This window comes from Diabrotica virgifera, chromosome 1, assembly GCF_917563875.1.
Source record: "Diabrotica virgifera virgifera chromosome 1, PGI_DIABVI_V3a".
NCBI classification, from domain to species: Eukaryota; Metazoa; Arthropoda; class Insecta; order Coleoptera; family Chrysomelidae; genus Diabrotica; species Diabrotica virgifera.
The window spans coordinates 255601584-255618999 of record NC_065443.1 but is presented as its reverse complement, the minus strand read 5'-3'; the positions used below and the strand labels follow the sequence as shown (position 1 = coordinate 255618999).

Below are 17416 nucleotides of genomic sequence, written 5' to 3'. Positions count from 1 at the left end.
CGGACCGTGGTCCGCATCCGGACCGTGAGCTAGTTTTGTGCGGACCGTCAATAAATTCAGAATATACCTAGTGTTTGGCAATTTTGAAAATGTTTGGCCATGAAATTGTGTACTATGTTTGGCTCAACTTATGTGTGCGAAGAAGCTTTATCAAGAATGAACTTTATTAAAAATCGGTAGAAATCTCACTTAACAGATGAATACCTCAACTCCCTAATGAGACTCAGTTGCACTAAACTCACTCCAAACTTCAGACAGGTTGTACATAAAAATATGTAATTTTTCTCTCTGATAATTTAATTTTGTAAAGAGTTTTCCCCCTTATTGTTATACTTAATAATAATAGTCTCCCGTTTTATACCGCACGCGGCTTTGGGAGTATAGCAGGGTAGTCTGCTATATCTAGGGCCTACGGTATACAAGGAAGGTAACAGGGCCAGTGCTACGCTTCAACCGCCTATTATTACCCCTGGTTTTACCCAAGGTACTCATTTTATTCAGGCTGAGTCGACCTGGGGCCTATAGACATTTTTAAAAATATCTAGTTGTTCTGCGGCGGTAGGATTTGAACTCCGAACCACCGGCATGCGAGGCAAGCACACTACCACCTGCGCTACGCGGCCCCACTATTGTTATACTTACTAATCATTAATTTTGAAATTAAGTAAGCTGTAATATAAAATTGTCATGTGCATTTTTTTATATTCATGTCCTCTGTACTATATGTTAAGTAAGAGTACTTTTCAGATGTGCATTTAATTAAAATAATTTTCAGATTTAATAAGTTTGCAACAAACACCTTGCATTGAAACTAATGTAGAAAAGATAACATGTTAATTAGCATTTTGTACTATGATTATTTATTTTAAATTCCTCAGTTTCCTTTCTACAAAATTGAAGATGTCTAAAAACTTCATTGGCATTCAAAATATAAATTCCTAAGTTTTAAAATATTCTCAGTAACAATTTACAATACTGCTGTTTTCAAAATATACTGATAATAACATCAAAACAATACACAATGAATTTATATTTTATTTATTGTACCAGGAAAACATACAGAAAAGTATACAGTAATCAAAAAACAATCAGATATTATTAGTTTTCCTTTCCATATTAGTCCAAGTGTGAGGCCACTTTCGTATGAAAAATGTTTCTGACTCGATTTCTTTGCGGATTCCTGTTCAAAACTGTCCCCTTTAAACAAATCAGAAGGGTTCCGGGTGAAACAATTTTTTAAGCAAATTCAAAATTAATTTTTTTTCCTCGAAAAATGTAGTTTTATGTTTCTTGGGTAATTATAAACAATAAAGGTCTCTTGTCATATTTCTGAAAAGTTGACAGTTTTCGAGTTATAAGCGCTTTAAAATCTGAAAAATGCGAAAATATGCATTTGCGATGCTTGAAAACTGAAAGGTTTAATAAAATGACAGATCTTTTTTATTTAAGATGACCCAAAAACGCTAAAAACATATTTTCGCGGGCAAAAAAGGCGATGTTTTAAATTTGTTAAAAAAAATAATAACCACTTTCTGCCCAAAAATTTCACCTTGCACCCTTCTGATGTGTTTATAGTGAATATTTTTTAACAAAAATCCACAAAGAAACCGAATCAGAACAGTCAGACACACGCAGCACGAATCCGGACCTCGGAAGTGTCATAGGTTTTCGAAACGGACCCTCAGGGAAACTAATTGGTGACCCCTGCCATAAACCATTTTAAAGGTAATTGACTGTTCTTCCTAATAAATGTAACATTGCATATACCTAAGGCTGCGTAAAAAAAGTTACAAAACAATGTTTGCGAAGTAACAAGGAAAATGGCCCAAAATTGTTGTGAGTGGCGAAATTTGAAAAATCATATTTTGGAAACTGTAAACCAGTGGTTTCCAACCTTTTTGTACCGGCGCCCCCCCTTAAAAACCCAAAAATTGTTGCGCCCCCCTTAAAAACCCAAAAATTATTGCGCCCCCTTAATTTTTCTAACAATCTAGATAAACTCAACTGATACTCTAATTTATTTAATGAGCCTCAAAATAATATACCTACAATATCATGTAAAAATAAACAATTTCCTAATGGTAACAAACAATTGTAACAGCTACAAGCCCCCCTTGCAACAGTCTCGCGCCCCCCTAGGGGGGCGCGCCCCACAGGTTGGAAACCACTGCTGTAAACCATACAGACCTATACCAAACGCCATTTTAAAGAGGAAGGATGAAAGTTTTTTCCATGAAGCAATGCCTATACCTGTATCCCCGTGGAAAAAGTTATAGGGCAAGAATCAAAAATGCTACCTTACGTGTTTTTTTCTTGGTTTTCTTTTGAATTAATTTTTGTAAAAAAAATATTTTTGACTTTAAAATGAGATATTTCGATAGTAAATTTAACCTGAAAAGTTTTTAGTGTAGACGTGTTTGTACCAAACGTGCATAGAACTCACACTAATTCGCCCTGTACCTAGGGACTAATTCACCCTTTTCTCAAAAACGCACCCCTTTAAATGGTAGCACTCCGCGGTTTTTTCATATTTAGAGGTCCATTGACTATATCAAACAATAAAACCCCATTAACGTTGTATTTCCTTTCTAAAATACATAATGAATAGCCTATAGTGGATTATAATTTTTGTAAATACATACTAGTAAACAGATATTATCTCATTACTTACTTGGCTATCGTATTCCAGAGGAGCATATTTGGGGTTGTTATGGAAAGTTCTTTTCCCGAATCTACAACAAAATCAAAAATTTTAGACACAGATATTATACAAGTAAATAAAATAATTGGTAATTATTACATGAAAGTTGTATCAACTTATTAATAATTAGTGATCAAGAGATATATTTTTCGAGTACTGACGTATGCAGTAGAAGAATCGATAAAAGATATCAATGATTAATCGAATTAAGCATAGAAATTTAGTGTTTAAGCCAATATTAGATATTTTTTGAAAAACACACATAAAACCCGCAAACATTCGCGCTGCTGTCACACGATAAGTCGCGCATTAAATTAAAAAACCTAACAATACGTATTAAAAACAAATTTTTATTTTATAGTGTTTTTATTTACTTGTTGTGTTAAAAATATATATTTCTAACACGAGGGATACACTAAAACTGAACAAACGCTAAAATAAAAGATAACAGATACAAAGAAACGGAACCAACACTAAAATATATCCACAGTAGTGGACCAGGGCGCATCTGTAAAAATATTAGTACATTTGGACGTTGGGAGGTGACTCAAACAATTTTTTTGCAGAAATTGCTTGAAAATAACTCATATAATAATACTTGAGTTATCCTCCCACTCAACAAGGTCCAGAACATTGTTTAAATAATCAAAATGTCAAAAAATGAAGGAAAAAGTCAATATTTTTCTTCCCTTTTTGTTTATAACTTTAAAAATATTCATTTCTGAGAAAAGCTGTATCGACATAAAAGTTGTGCAATTAAATTTTCTATAATATAGAATTCATTAAAAATTTTAAAAATTGTCACCCTTGTTGCAAAATAGCAATAATTGCGAAAAACGATAAAAAAAAACAAGTATTTACATTTTACGTTTTTCAATCATTTATTCCACACTTAGGACCTTCATATTTTACCAAAAAAAACTTTATGATATAAGAAAACAATACTGTGAATTTCAATAAGGTCGGTGGGACAGATTTTGCAAAATAAATTTTGAAATCCAGCTTTCGCAAAAAAAATAAATTTTTTCAAAATCCTGCAGGACTGAATATAAAGCAGACAGCAAGTTTAATTTTTTTACACATAGAAGAATACCTTACCTTTCATTTGCAATTTGCACAATTAAAATCGGTTAACCACTACGGCGTCAGAATTATTTTTATATACACATTTTTTTGGTGCTACGCGCAGGACAGCGGATATTTTGCTCTGATCGGGCATTCCACATTTTACATTGTAGTACATTTCGACATAAATAAATAAATTTGTTTATTGCAAATTAAAAACACATGCTCTGTCCTTTGAAATAATACTTTATTGGCAAAAACTTACTTTGTTCATATATTTTAAGTTAGAGAATAAAAGTTTATTATTTTTAAACATATGCAACTGTTTAAACAATATTTCACAAACAATAATCAAATTAGTTTGATTTTTGTGGAATTAAAATATTAAAATACAACAAAATATAGTGTAAGAATAGTATATTACTTTATGAGGCGGAGAAGCATGACTTTTCTTGACGCGCCCGATATTACGCGCCGAACGAAGTTAGGCGCGTAATAGAGGGCAAGTCAAGAAAAGTCGATTCTTTGCCGAATAAAGTATACTATTTTTTCTTCAAACGTAGCAATTTTCAACCATAAATAGTACAATTCCAACACTTTTAATTGATGGAGGCGGAAATCTAGAATGCCTCAAACGACATGGGGGCTGGAAATCAAGCACGGTTGCCGAAGGATATATAGGGGATTCAATAAGAAATAAGAACGATAATGCTCAAAAAATTTTAAACCCTCATGATTCGCCAACATCGGGAATGATTGCTGAAAGTTGTGCTCGACCATCAGTATCATCAACAATTACCAATGCGTATCAAGAGTCGGGAACATTTTTGCACGGTTTCAATTTTGAAAATGCCTCATTAACAAATTGTACTTTTAATATTACTATAAATAAAAATGATGTTTAATTGTTGTTAATGACATTTGTATTGTTGCTTTGTGACATGTTTCATATTGTTGCCATGACAACATTTTTCCCTCCGCCGTAAAGAAATGGGAAAAAAACTGCTGCCGGCGGAGACATCAAACTTTGACAGGATCAAGTTAGATAAGTAATGTCATCATTATATGACGTTTGAAGGAAAAATAATATATTAGATAAAGATTGGAAGAAATTTTGCTGGAAATCAACTTGTGCGAATAGAACACCGCTGTCCTGCGCGTAGCACCAAAAAGTAATGTTTATTTAAAAAATTCCTGACTCCGTGGTAGTTTCTTCTTCTTCTTCAGGTGCCGTCCTCGTTCCGAAGTTTGGCTATCATCAAGGCTATGCGTATTTTTGATACCGTAGATCTAAATAATTGGCAGCTGCTGCACTTGTACCAATCTCTTAAATTCTTCAACCATGAATGTTTTCTTCTGCCAATGGATCTTTTACCTATGATTTTTCCCTGAATAATTAATTGTAGTAGCTGGTACTTTTGTCCCCTCATTATATGTCCCAAGTATTGCAGTTTGCGCTTTTTAATAGTAAGCGCAAGTTCTTTTTCTTTCTGCATCCTTCGCAACACTTCCATGTTTGTCACTCTATCTGTCCACGATATTCTCAGTATCCTGCGGTACATCCACATCTCGAATGCTTCTATTTTCCTTGTATCGATCTTTTTCAGTGTCCAAGCTTCCATTCCATAGAAAAGAACTGACAGCACGTAACATCTCATCAGGCGAATTTTAAGATTTAAACTTAGCTCTCTTCCGCATAAAACTGTTTTCATTTTGGTAAAAGTAGCTCTAGCTTTTTCTATTCTGATCTTGATTTCTTCAGAGTTGTCGTTGTTTTCATTAATCACAGTTCCCAGGTAATTATATTTTCTAACACGCTCAATTCTTTGATCATGTACGGTTATGTCAGAAAAATTTTGTGGAGATTTCGTCACCATCATTATTTTTGTTTTTTTTTTGATGTTAAGTGATAAACCGAACTTTTCGCTGCACTCTACTATTCTGTTTATCAGTGTTTGGAGATCTTCCGGGGTTTCTGCTATTAATACTGTGTCATCAGCGTATCTCAAATTGTTTATTAAAGTGCCATTTATTTTAACTCCGATATCTTGGACAGCAAGGGCTCTGTTTATAATATCTTCTGAATATAAGTTAAACAAGGTTGGTGAAAGTATGCATCCCTGCCTTACGCCTTTTTTGATCTCGAGTTCCTCGGTTGTTTCCCGTTCTACTCTAATATTCGCCTTCTGGTTATAGTAAATATTGAAAATAATTCTGAGGTCCCTTTTATCCAAGTTTTTCTCTACCAACAGTCTCATCAGGTGTTCGTGGCGAACTTTATCGAACGCCTTGTTGTAGTCAATAAAGCACATATATATATATATATATATATATATATATATATATATATATATATATATAATAGATGAAATAGAGAATGTGGAAAAATCCCCTTACGAACAATTCACACATCCACCATTTCGGGCTGGGAAAAATTTTTCGAATAGAATCAAAGATCCAAACACCAGTTCTTAGAAATGTGTTTCGCCCATCTTTGGTTCACTGAGTGTGTTTCAAAGATCTACATCTTATGTTTTTAAACATATATATATATATATATATATATATATGAATTAAAACGCCATAATACATGGCATTGGAGCACAAATTCGTCAAAACTTCCGTGATTCAACTGGTACCAATAGACTGATATATCGATATTTCAAGGTCTCCCTCTCATCAGTCAGTCGAGCTGGTACTACAAATTAAATCACGGAAGTTTCTCTGAACGTCTCCAAAAATTTCGCCACTCTAGTGGCAGCTTACAGAGGCGCCATCTCTTTTGATGGCAGGGAACGAAGACGATTTAATAATATCGTCTCCTATCCTCTGAGCTATCGGAATGTGCAAAAAGAATAAAGCTTCTAGCAAAGCTTGCTATTGCTTTTATGAATTAAAACGCCATAATACATGGCATTGGAGCACAAATTCGTCAAAACTTCCGTGATTCAACTGGTACCAATAGACTGATATATCGATATTTCAAGGTCTCCCTCTCATCAGTCAGTCGAGCTGGTACTACAAATTAAATCACGGAAGTTTCTCTGAACGTCTCCAAAAATTTCGCCACTCTAGTGGCAGCTTACAGAGGCGCCATCTCTTTTGATGGCAGGGAACGAAGACGATTTAATAATATCGTCTCCTATCCTCTGAGCTATCGGAATGTGCAAAAAGAATAAAGCTTCTAGCAAAGCTTGCTATTGCTTTTATGAATTAAAACGCCATAATACATGGCATTGGAGCACAAATTCGTCAAAACTTCCGTGATTCAACTGGTACCAATAGACTGATATATCGATATTTCAAGGTCTCCCTCTCATCAGTCAGTCGAGCTGGTACTACAAGCCGAGCTGGTCGAGCTGGTCGACTGACTGATGAGAGGGAGACCTTGAAATATCGATATATCAGTCTATTGGTACCAGTTGAATCACGGAAGTTTTGACGAATTTGTGCTCCAATGCCATGTATTATGGCGTTTTAATTCATAAAAGCAATAGCAAGCTTTGCTAGAAGCTTTATTCTTTTTGCACATTCCGATAGCTCAGAGGATAGGAGACGATATTATTAAATCGTCTTCGTTCCCTGCCATCAAAAGAGATGGCGCCTCTGTAAGCTGCCACTAGAGTGGCGAAATTTTTGGAGACGTTCAGAGAAACTTCCGTGATTTAATTTGTAGTACCAGCTCGACTGACTGATGAGAGGGAGACCTTGAAATATCGATATATCAGTCTATTGGTACCAGTTGAATCACGGAAGTTTTGACGAATTTGTGCTCCAATGCCATGTATTATGGCGTTTTAATTCATAAAAGCAATAGCAAGCTTTGCTAGAAGCTTTATTCTTTTTGCATATATATATATATATATATATATATATATATATATATATATATCCTGGTTAACATCCAGGCATCTTTGGCACATGATATTAAGTGCAAATAGTGCTTCCCTTGTTCCACCCCGTTTCGAAACCCGAACTGAGTATCACTGATGTCAGCGTCTAGTTTTTTGTGAATTCTTGTATGTATCACTTTAAGAAATACTTTTAGTGTGTGTCCCATTAAGCTTATTGTGCGATGGTCGGTGCACAGTTTTGCGTTTGTTTTCTTTGGAATAGTCACAAAAGTTGACAGAAGCCATTCCTTAGGTATTTCTCCCGTTTTATAAATGCAGTTAAAGAGGTCAACCAAAACATTTACTGTTTCATCTTCCACAAGCTTAAGAAGTTCCGATGGAAGTCCATCTGGACCCGGTGATTTGCCATTTTTCATTGTTTTTATAGCATATAGTATTTCTTCTTTAGAGATTTTTGGTCCTTCCTCACCTTGTATGTTACCAATATCATGATCCTCTCTTTCATCGGCAAAGAGTTCTTCTATATAATTCTTCCAGGTCGTAAGCTTTTCTTGTAGGTCAGTTATTATTTGTCCATTTGCGTTGTATAGCACATTGGGATGCTTCCTTTTTTGTATACCTGCCAATTCTTTTACCTTTTTATGTAGGTTAAACGTATCATGTTTTAATTGCAGTTCTTCAATTTCTTCACATTTTCTTTTGTAAAAGTTTTCTTTCGCTGACCTTATTTCATCTCTAATTTGCTTGTGTATCTCGTTGTATTTATGTTTGCATTTTCCCTTAAACTGTCTTCGTTCCTCCATGAGACTTAAAATTTTCTCTGTTATCCATTCTTTTCTTTTTGTCGTACTTCCTCTGCTAAGGATATTCTGAGCGGGTTTTATTAGGGCTTCTTTTAAGTCTTGCCACTTGTTTTCCACGTGCGTGTTTGGTTCCTTTGTAGACAACATTCTTAGGTTACCATTTATATGGTAGTTAATGGATTTTAATTTTAAAAATTGCAAATGAAAGGTACGGTATTCTTCTATACGTAAAAAAAAAATTAAACTTGCTATCTGCTTTATTTTCAATCCTGCAAGATTTTGAAAAAATAAATTTTTTTGCGAAAGCTGGATTTCAAAATTTATTCTGCAAAATCTATTACACTGATATTAATGAAATTTACAATGTTATTTAACTATATTATATAGTTTCTCTACGTAAAATATGAAGGTCCTAAGTGTAGCATAAATTGTTGAAAAACGTAAAATGCAAATCCTTGTTTTTTTATAGTTTTTTCGCAATTATTGCTATTTTGCAACAAGGGTGATAATTTTTAAAATTTGTAACCAATAATATATTGTAGAAGATTTAATTACGCAACTTTTATGTCAGTACAACTTTTCTCAAAAGTGCATACTTTGAAAGTTATATTCAAAAAACCAGGAAAATAATCAAAATGTTCCTTCATTTTTTTGACATTTTGATTATTTAAACAATGTTTGGGAGGATAACCCAGTTATTATTATAGGAGTTAATTTCAAGAAATTTCTGCAAAGAAATATGAGTCACCTCTCAACTTCCATCTCAAAACAGATGCGTCCTGGACTAATGTGATTCCGCTTGTATGCCCGACTAATTCTTGGGCAAAGTGCATACAACCAACTGTTAATTTGTGGTTAATATAGAGATTTTTTAAATATGTATAGATATCTGAGTACAAAAAGACTCTCAGCCAAATTACTAGAAAATGATACTTGAAACCTTTGACCTAAATATGTACGTTTTCAGTCGCGTTGTTAGATTTTATCTAACAAAAGTCAATTCTACTTATAGACTAAGATCCGGTGTATGTAAAATTTGCTAATCATTTTAGGCACGATAAGACCCTATAACTTAAATAGTAGAATCTATAAGAAAAAATATGAACACCGTGCAGTCACTTTTTAGTGGCAATGTTAGATTTTTTCAGCGTTGAGCTATCAACAAGGATAGAAAATTAATAGACTGTATAAATATAATTAATACGTTAGAAAATATCTTATTTCAGTCGTACATTAAAGTAAAATAGATATGAAGTGCAACTAATTTTTAAGGAAAAAATATAAAACCCAAAAGGTGTAAGTAGAAAAAGAATTTTTTGGATGAGAAATGTTCGAAAAGACACCGAAATACGAAACGCAGGAAAACTTTTTTATGACGCTTTTTTCATCGATATTGGAGCGAAATACGAAACGTAGGACAGCTTTTTTATATATAGCGGAAGACCGTGAAATTTTTGGTACAGTAATCGTTAAGGTAGTATAATTATTGATAATGAAGAAGTAACATAATAATAAAATATAATGTATTTAAGTTGTTATATTTACGAAAGTCGGTTAAAACGTTATATTTTTAAGAGGTCTGGATTCCGCATAAGAAAAAAAAAGTTGATTAATAGCAATCTAAAACTTTGTTAATAGCTTAACGGTGTCTAGTCGGACAAACTTTAATATATGAGAACAGTGGAACAGGGGAAGCTTTAATGGTGGAACAGGTTAAAAATTTGGAATGTCAGAGTACGAAAACGTCAGATGTGTTTTGTCGGACAGAACTTCCAGTTGATTTGTTGCCCTTTCATTAAACTCTCATTCAAAAATCAATCAGACTGGTGTATATCACCAACTGGGCATTTTAATGAGTGGAACAAGAAGAACATGTCAAATGACAGGAATCGTGTTGGTAAGTAATAGCAGTCTGATATTTGCATAACAGTTTAATGAAAGGGTATCAAATCAATTGGAAGTTCTGTCCGACAAAATACATCTGACGTTTTCGTACTCTGACGTTCCAAATTTTTAACCCGTTCCACAATTGAAATATCCCCTGTTCCAGTGTTCCCATACATCAAAGTTTGTCCGACTAGACACCGTTAAGCTATTAACAAATTTTCAGCTTGCTATTAATCAACTTTTTTTTTGTACGCGGGATCCAGACCTATAATATTAGAACCTACACAAATCAATACATAATCGAGATTGTCTTTTAGGCGAAGCAACCAAGCACTATAAAGCTCAAAACCTAGAAATTTTGGGCAGTAAGATGAATCGTCATGTAACTTCTTGCATTCGATTCAGGAGAGTGTCAGGAAAGTTTGTGAACTAAATTGATCTCCGGCAGATGAAAATTTCCATAAGAAAAATGCAGTCAAAGTGCATCTCGAAGAGATGGAAAATAAAAAATTTATAACTCAAAAAATACTGACGGACATGACTTAGATTTTTATACTCGGGGATTTTGGAGGTCGTTGAACACGAATCTCATCTCGCCGATGGACTAAAAGGTACCTGGTGCCAGGGTGGAACTCGTCGCCTAGAGTTTTATGTTATAATCATTCAAAATCAGTCGATTACTATTACTGGAGGTTTTGGGGTCGCTGAGCACGAACTTCATGATGGCGATGGTCTCCGAGGTACCTGGTGTCCAAGGTGGAACTCGTCGCCTGGAGTTTTATGTTATAACCATTTAAAATCAGTAAATAACTATTTCTGAGGGGCTTTAGTGATCGCTTAGCACCACGTTACATCGGATTAAAAAAAAAAAGAAAATTGCTCAATAATTGGAACCCAAGAAAATACATTTGTTATGTATGCCGATTTTAAACACCGATCGTTTTAATTATTATAATGTTATGAAGGTATGAACATTTTTAGCTAATCTAGAAAGAGCACTTTAGAACAGATTCGACCTGGTGAAAAAGCAAAAACTAAATTTTTAAAAACTTTAAAATTAATGATAAATTGAAATATTGTTCTCTTCCAGTAAGAGATTATATCGAGTAGTGATTTTGAAAAAGATACTATTCGTTACAAAGTACTCGTTACTTACGAATACCGAAAGTAACGATTACGATACTATACTATACGATTACATTACTATGCTTCGAACCAATCGTATCAGAGCGAGTAACGACTATTGTATCTACTTTGATTACTTTGATTACTCTGATTACTTCGCACCAATCGTATCAGAGCGAGTAACGACTATTGTATCTACTTTGATTACTTTGATTACTCTGATTACTTCCTACTTCGTGAAAGTCGTTATTATATCGGAATACCTGTACAAAATAGCTACCTACTGAGAAATACGATTCTCGATATAATTACCGGTACCCAAATACAAAAGTAACGAAAGTAATAATAGTAATCAAAATAACGAATACTGTAAATGATTACTTTATACAAAATACCTATCTACTGAGAAATACGATTCTCGATATAATTACCGGTACTCAAATACAAAAGTAACAAAAGTAATCATAGTAATCAAAGTAAGGAATACTGTAAATGATTACTTTATACAAAAGTAACGATTTGTAACGAATACTCGAAAGTAACTATAATCAACATCACTAATATCGAGCCACTGTTGAACAGAGAGTTCGAGGATAGTCAGAATAGACCTTACGATCCAATTTAACCGCCCACTGTAATTTTTCCCATAAATTAAACTTCTTTGATTTTTATATTTTAAAAATCTACAACGTTCTTGTAGGGTTTTAAAGAATAGACAGAATCCCCATAATTTCATCTCATTGTCTCGTGGGAAATTAACTTCTTTCCTTTTGAGTTAGCATATTACCCTTTCAGAACCTGTAAAGCTTCTTCTCTTTATTGGATCAGTTTGTGTTGCTGTCTACATCGATCTGACATAATGGCCCTGTTTTCTTTCGAGATGAAGTAACTACAAAATGGAAAATGTTTTGATTTTGAAATATCACCCCCTACGATGCGTTACCGCTATGAAGATATTATAATTAATGTTTAATATTACCAGAGAACGGCAGTTGTGCGCCAGTGGCGCACACCCACACCCCCCTACACGCGACACTATACAGGGTGTCCAGAAACTCTACCGACAAACGAAGACAGGAGATTCCTCAGATAATTTTAAGACAATTTAACCCAATTCACCTAGTCCGAAAATGCTTCCTAAGGGAGCTAGAGCTCTTTGAAGATGGCGCCGTGTAATTAGTTTTTCTTAAATACCTCCAGAACGCTTCTATTTAGAGAAACGAAAATTGTATACTTATTTACTTTCCAGAAATGAATCGATTCCATCCATTGCAAATTTCTAGTACCGGTCATAGGCGTCCGTTTTGGGTAGGGCAACGGTTATTTTATCGCATAACTTTTTTGTCTTGAACTTTTAAGCATTCTTGATACTGGGTTATTAAATTGTGAGGTATTCTAGTACTAAAAGGTACTCTTACTTTAAGTCGGTAGGACACACCGTTTTCTAGAAAAATCAATTTGAAAGTTTTAAGTTTTGGCAATTTAAAAAAAAAATTGAAAAAAATTAAAAAAAAAACAATGTATTTTGCTAACTTAAAGCAAGAGTAACTTTTTGTACTCAATATCTCATAATTATCTATAATCTAAATAATCTAGTGTCAAAAATACTTAAAAATTAAAGAAAATAAAGTTACGATATAAAATAACTGTTGACCTACCCAAAACGGACCTATGACCGGTACTAGAAATTCGCCATTAATGAAATCGATTAATCTCTGGAATATAAATAAATGTACCAGTTTTCATCTTTCTAAATAGTTTTTTTTAAATCTTTTTTTTTTAAATTCAAAGAACGAAAAATTTTCAAATCGATTTTACTAGAAAACGGTGTATTCTATCGACTTAAAGTAAGAGTACCTTTTAGTACTAGAATACCTCACAATTTAAGAATTCAGAGTCAAAAATGCTTAAAAATTAAAGACAAAAAAGTTAGGCGATAAAATAACCGTTGCCCTACCCAAAACGGACGCCTATGACCGGTACTAGAAATTCGCAATAGATGGAATCGATTCATTTCTGGAAATTAAATACGCATACCAATTTTCATTTTTCTCAATAGTAGCGTTCTGGAGTTATTTAAGAAAAACTAATTACAAGACGCCATCTTCAAAGAGCTCTAGCTCCCTTAGGAAGCATTTTCGGACTAGGTGTATTGGGTTAAAATATCTTAAAATTATCTGAGGAATCTTCTGTATTCGTTAGTCGGTAGAGTTTCTGGACACCCTGGGTGTATATACTTACACGAAATTTTCGATTTTATAAATCTGACGGAATTGAAAATTGTGCCAACTCCCATCTTAAAGTTCAGGAAATGACTCACCCATTCTTATGTCAGCCATCCGTTTTGGATCCTGTTTTTCGTTCTCGTCCCCAAAACTCCCAAAAATTTCGAAAATTTGCGGCTTCTAATAAGTAGTACTTACCATTATCTTTCCAACGCATGTCGAATTTTGAAAATCGGTTATACTATTCAAAAGTTACCCAGCTCAGAAACATGACTTAATTTGTATTTAAAAAAAGGGAAAATGTTTGTGGATATGTGTGTATGTGACTGAAAAAGTTAAACCGATCTGAATTTTTTTCTGGTTTAAAGAGGGGGTCAGGGCCGATTCAGAACCGGTGTAGTTTGTGACTTTTGACCACCCATAAGCCAGCTATAGGACTTTTTAAGTACAAAACGGCATATTTTTTGGGGGTATATATCTTCGGTTCAAGAAGGGATAGGAGAACCGCAAATATACAAAATAGATAGCGTTGAGTTAAGCTTTCAAATGTTGTTTAAGCCGTCAGGATCAGACATACACAAGGCTCAGTATCGCCGAAAAACTGAAAAACTAAACTTTGAAAATTTTGGTTTTTCGACAATAATTCAAAATTTCAACCTACGAATTACGCCAATAACTAAGCGTTTGTAGAAGGACTCTAGACGAATCTGACGGTGTATACCCTATATCCGGAAAAATTTGAATTTTTAAGTTATAGGCTCTATAAATATGATCGAATCTATTTCCTATGGGAAAAACGGGTTTTCAAGCTCAATAATTCCTGTAATAGCTTTAGTTATCATACTTGACCTTAGATGCATCAGATACTACTTGTCAATACGTTTCAAACTCATGTTTAGTGATCAAAATCGGTTAAGCCGTTTAGAAGTTATTAAACTACAAAGGTATAATAAAATTAACGATTATTCCCGAAATGGTTTATGTAGTTGTAGTGGTTACGACGCTAAATTTGATCTGGCAACGGGCAATCCGAGTTCATTAACAGGTCACCCCAATATTTTTTTTTCAATCTATTTCGAATAGGAAAAAAATCTAGTGTACATTCGATGGACACTAGATAATTTGGGAGATAATGCGACAAAGGCGACCATTTATAAAGCTAAACGTATAATCGAGAAAAATTGCATTCAACTTCATACATTTAATTTATAAAAAAACTTTGAAAAACTCCTGATGCAAGAATAAAAAACCGCTAAACGCCGTAAAAATGAGTGGCGCATACAATATTCCAGCTACAAAAGAGATGATATGAATTATGTGAGGTGAAAATGTAAGTATTTTCATTTTGATGCAAAATAAAATTTTAGTTATATTTTAAACGATTTTTCCATAATATTTTCTAAATTTGAAGTAAGCGCGCCACAAAAAAATTTCAAAATTCAAACTGTATCAAAGTTACTCTTTTGTGGCGCGTTTTACTTCAAATTTAGGAAATATTATGGAAAAATCGTTTAAAATAAAACTAGAATTTTGTTTTGCATAAAAATGAAAATACACTTTCGCACCACGTAATATTCATATCAGATCTTTTGTAGCTGGAATATTGTATGCGCCATTCATTTTTACGGCGTTTAGCGTTTTTTTATTCTTGTTAAATTATACTTTTATGGCAAAGGCATAATTACAGGCAGCTTTCAGTTTTACATTTTAAAATTATTTACAACGTTATACTGTGTTTTGTTATGTTACCCAAATGCTATGTCACATAAACGTTATTTATCGTTTTATGCCAGAGCCTCCAAAAAAATAGTAATTAGGGCAGCCTTCCTTCTTTTAGATGGCTAATCTCTTAAATTTAATAAGATAATCAAAAACAGGTTTAAGGCCCATTTATACATATCAGGGCCGTGTCCGTTCCGTGATAAGACAGGGCCCGGTCCAAAAAAAACAATATATACTCTTATGAGTATATTTATACATTGGCGTTTCCCGGACGGGGCCCGTCCGGGGGCCGGACAGCCCCCGGATGGGACGGGAATATTTTCGATTTTCTAAATCTGATTAAATTGAAAATTGGGCCAACTTCCATCTTGAAGTTCAAGAAAAGACTCACCCATTCGTATGTCAACCATCCATTTTAGCCCAAGGGTGTGGATTTTACGGCCCTTCCTATTTAGGGTTTGTTTTTCGTTCTCGTCCCCAAAACTCCCAAAAACTTCGAAAATTTAACACCGACCTTTGCGGCTTTTAATAGAAGCGATCATTACCTTTCCAACGCATGTCTAAGCTCAGAAGTATGAGTCAATTTTTATTTAAAAAAGGGAAAATGTTTGTGGATATGTATGTATGTATGTTATGTATGTATGTGTGTGGAAAAGTTAAACCGATCTGAATTTTTTTCTGTGTTTGAAGGGGGCGTGAGGGCCGATTCAGAACCGGTGTAGTTTGTGAGTTTTGACTATCCAGAAGCCAGTTATAATAGGACTTGTTAGGTACAAAACGGCATATTTTTTGGCCGTATATATCTTCGGTTCAAGAAGAGACAGGAAAACAGTAAATACACCAAATCAATAGCGTTGAGTTGAGCTTTTTAATGGTGTCTAAACCGTCAAGATCAGACACACGGCTAAGTATCGCCGAAAAACTGAAAAACTACACTTTGAGAATTTTGGTTTTTCGACAATTACTTAAAATTTTGACCTAAGAATTACGCCAATAACTGAGCGTTTGTAGAAGCACTCTAGGTGAATCTGACGGTATACCTGCAAAACAAAATTCTAGTTTTATTTTGAAGATTTTAAATTTGAAGTAAACGCGCCACAAAAGATATTCAAAATGCAAACTGTATCAAAGTTATTCTTTTGCGGCTCGTTTTATTTCAAATCGAGCAAATATTATGAAAAAATCTTTTAAAATAAAACTAGAATTTTGTTTTGAATAAAAATGAAGATACATTTTCGCGCCACGTAATATTCATATCAGATCTTTTGTAGCTGGAATATTGTATGCATCACTCACGTTTACGGCGTTTAGCGGTTTTTATTCTTGTTGTATTTACAATGCATAACATGCATCCAAAAGTGTAAAGACTAGTCTTTGTGTATAGTAAGGACTAGATTTTGTTTTTGTTAGGGGGTTTTTGGGGTCACTGAAAAGGAATACGCAATCAGGACCGACCTTTAAAGCACCTGGTACCCAGTGTTACTGCTAAGGCAAGTCATCTGGAGTTTCGACAATTTTCGGCACCAAATAATGCAAACATATTACTCGGAGGTTTTGGGATCGCTGAATACAAATACGTCATCAGAACTGACTCCTGGAGCACCTGGTACCCAGGGTCGCTGCTGAGGCAGGTTATTTTCTGGAGTTTCGAGGGTTTTCGGCAATAAATTAATACAAACAGATTACTCGCAGGGTTTTGGGTTTTATGAACAAGAATATGACATCTGAACCGACCTCATAAAACCGAAAACCCTAGAAACTCCTTAATATGACGTTGATATCGGTCACCTTAAACCCAAAATCCTCCGAAAATTCTGTTTGTATCTCTCCGGAAGATGACGAGGTGCTCCTATGAAGTGACTCTGAGGACCAGGTGCTTTGAGGGTAATAATTGCGTATTCGTGTACAGTAACCCCATACTTTGAGGGTAATAATTGCGTATTCGTGTACAGTAACCCCATAAATGCCCGAATAACAAGAGCTGGACATTAATATACTGATCTTGGCATGTTTATGCACTTTTGATTAAATGTT

General features: G+C 34.2%; 1 protein-coding gene across 2 annotated transcripts in view; it reads right to left on the bottom strand.

The window, feature by feature from the left end:
- The window catches only part of LOC114329501 (uncharacterized), a 554120-nt gene that overhangs the window by 200084 nt on the left and 336620 nt on the right, over window positions 1-17416 (bottom strand). For both annotated transcript variants that reach the window (XM_028278630.2, XM_028278631.2), the window contains one exon: window positions 2672-2732. In XM_028278630.2, coding sequence (XP_028134431.1) covers window positions 2672-2732 — 61 coding nt within the window. The remainder of the gene's footprint in view (window positions 1-2671; window positions 2733-17416) is intronic.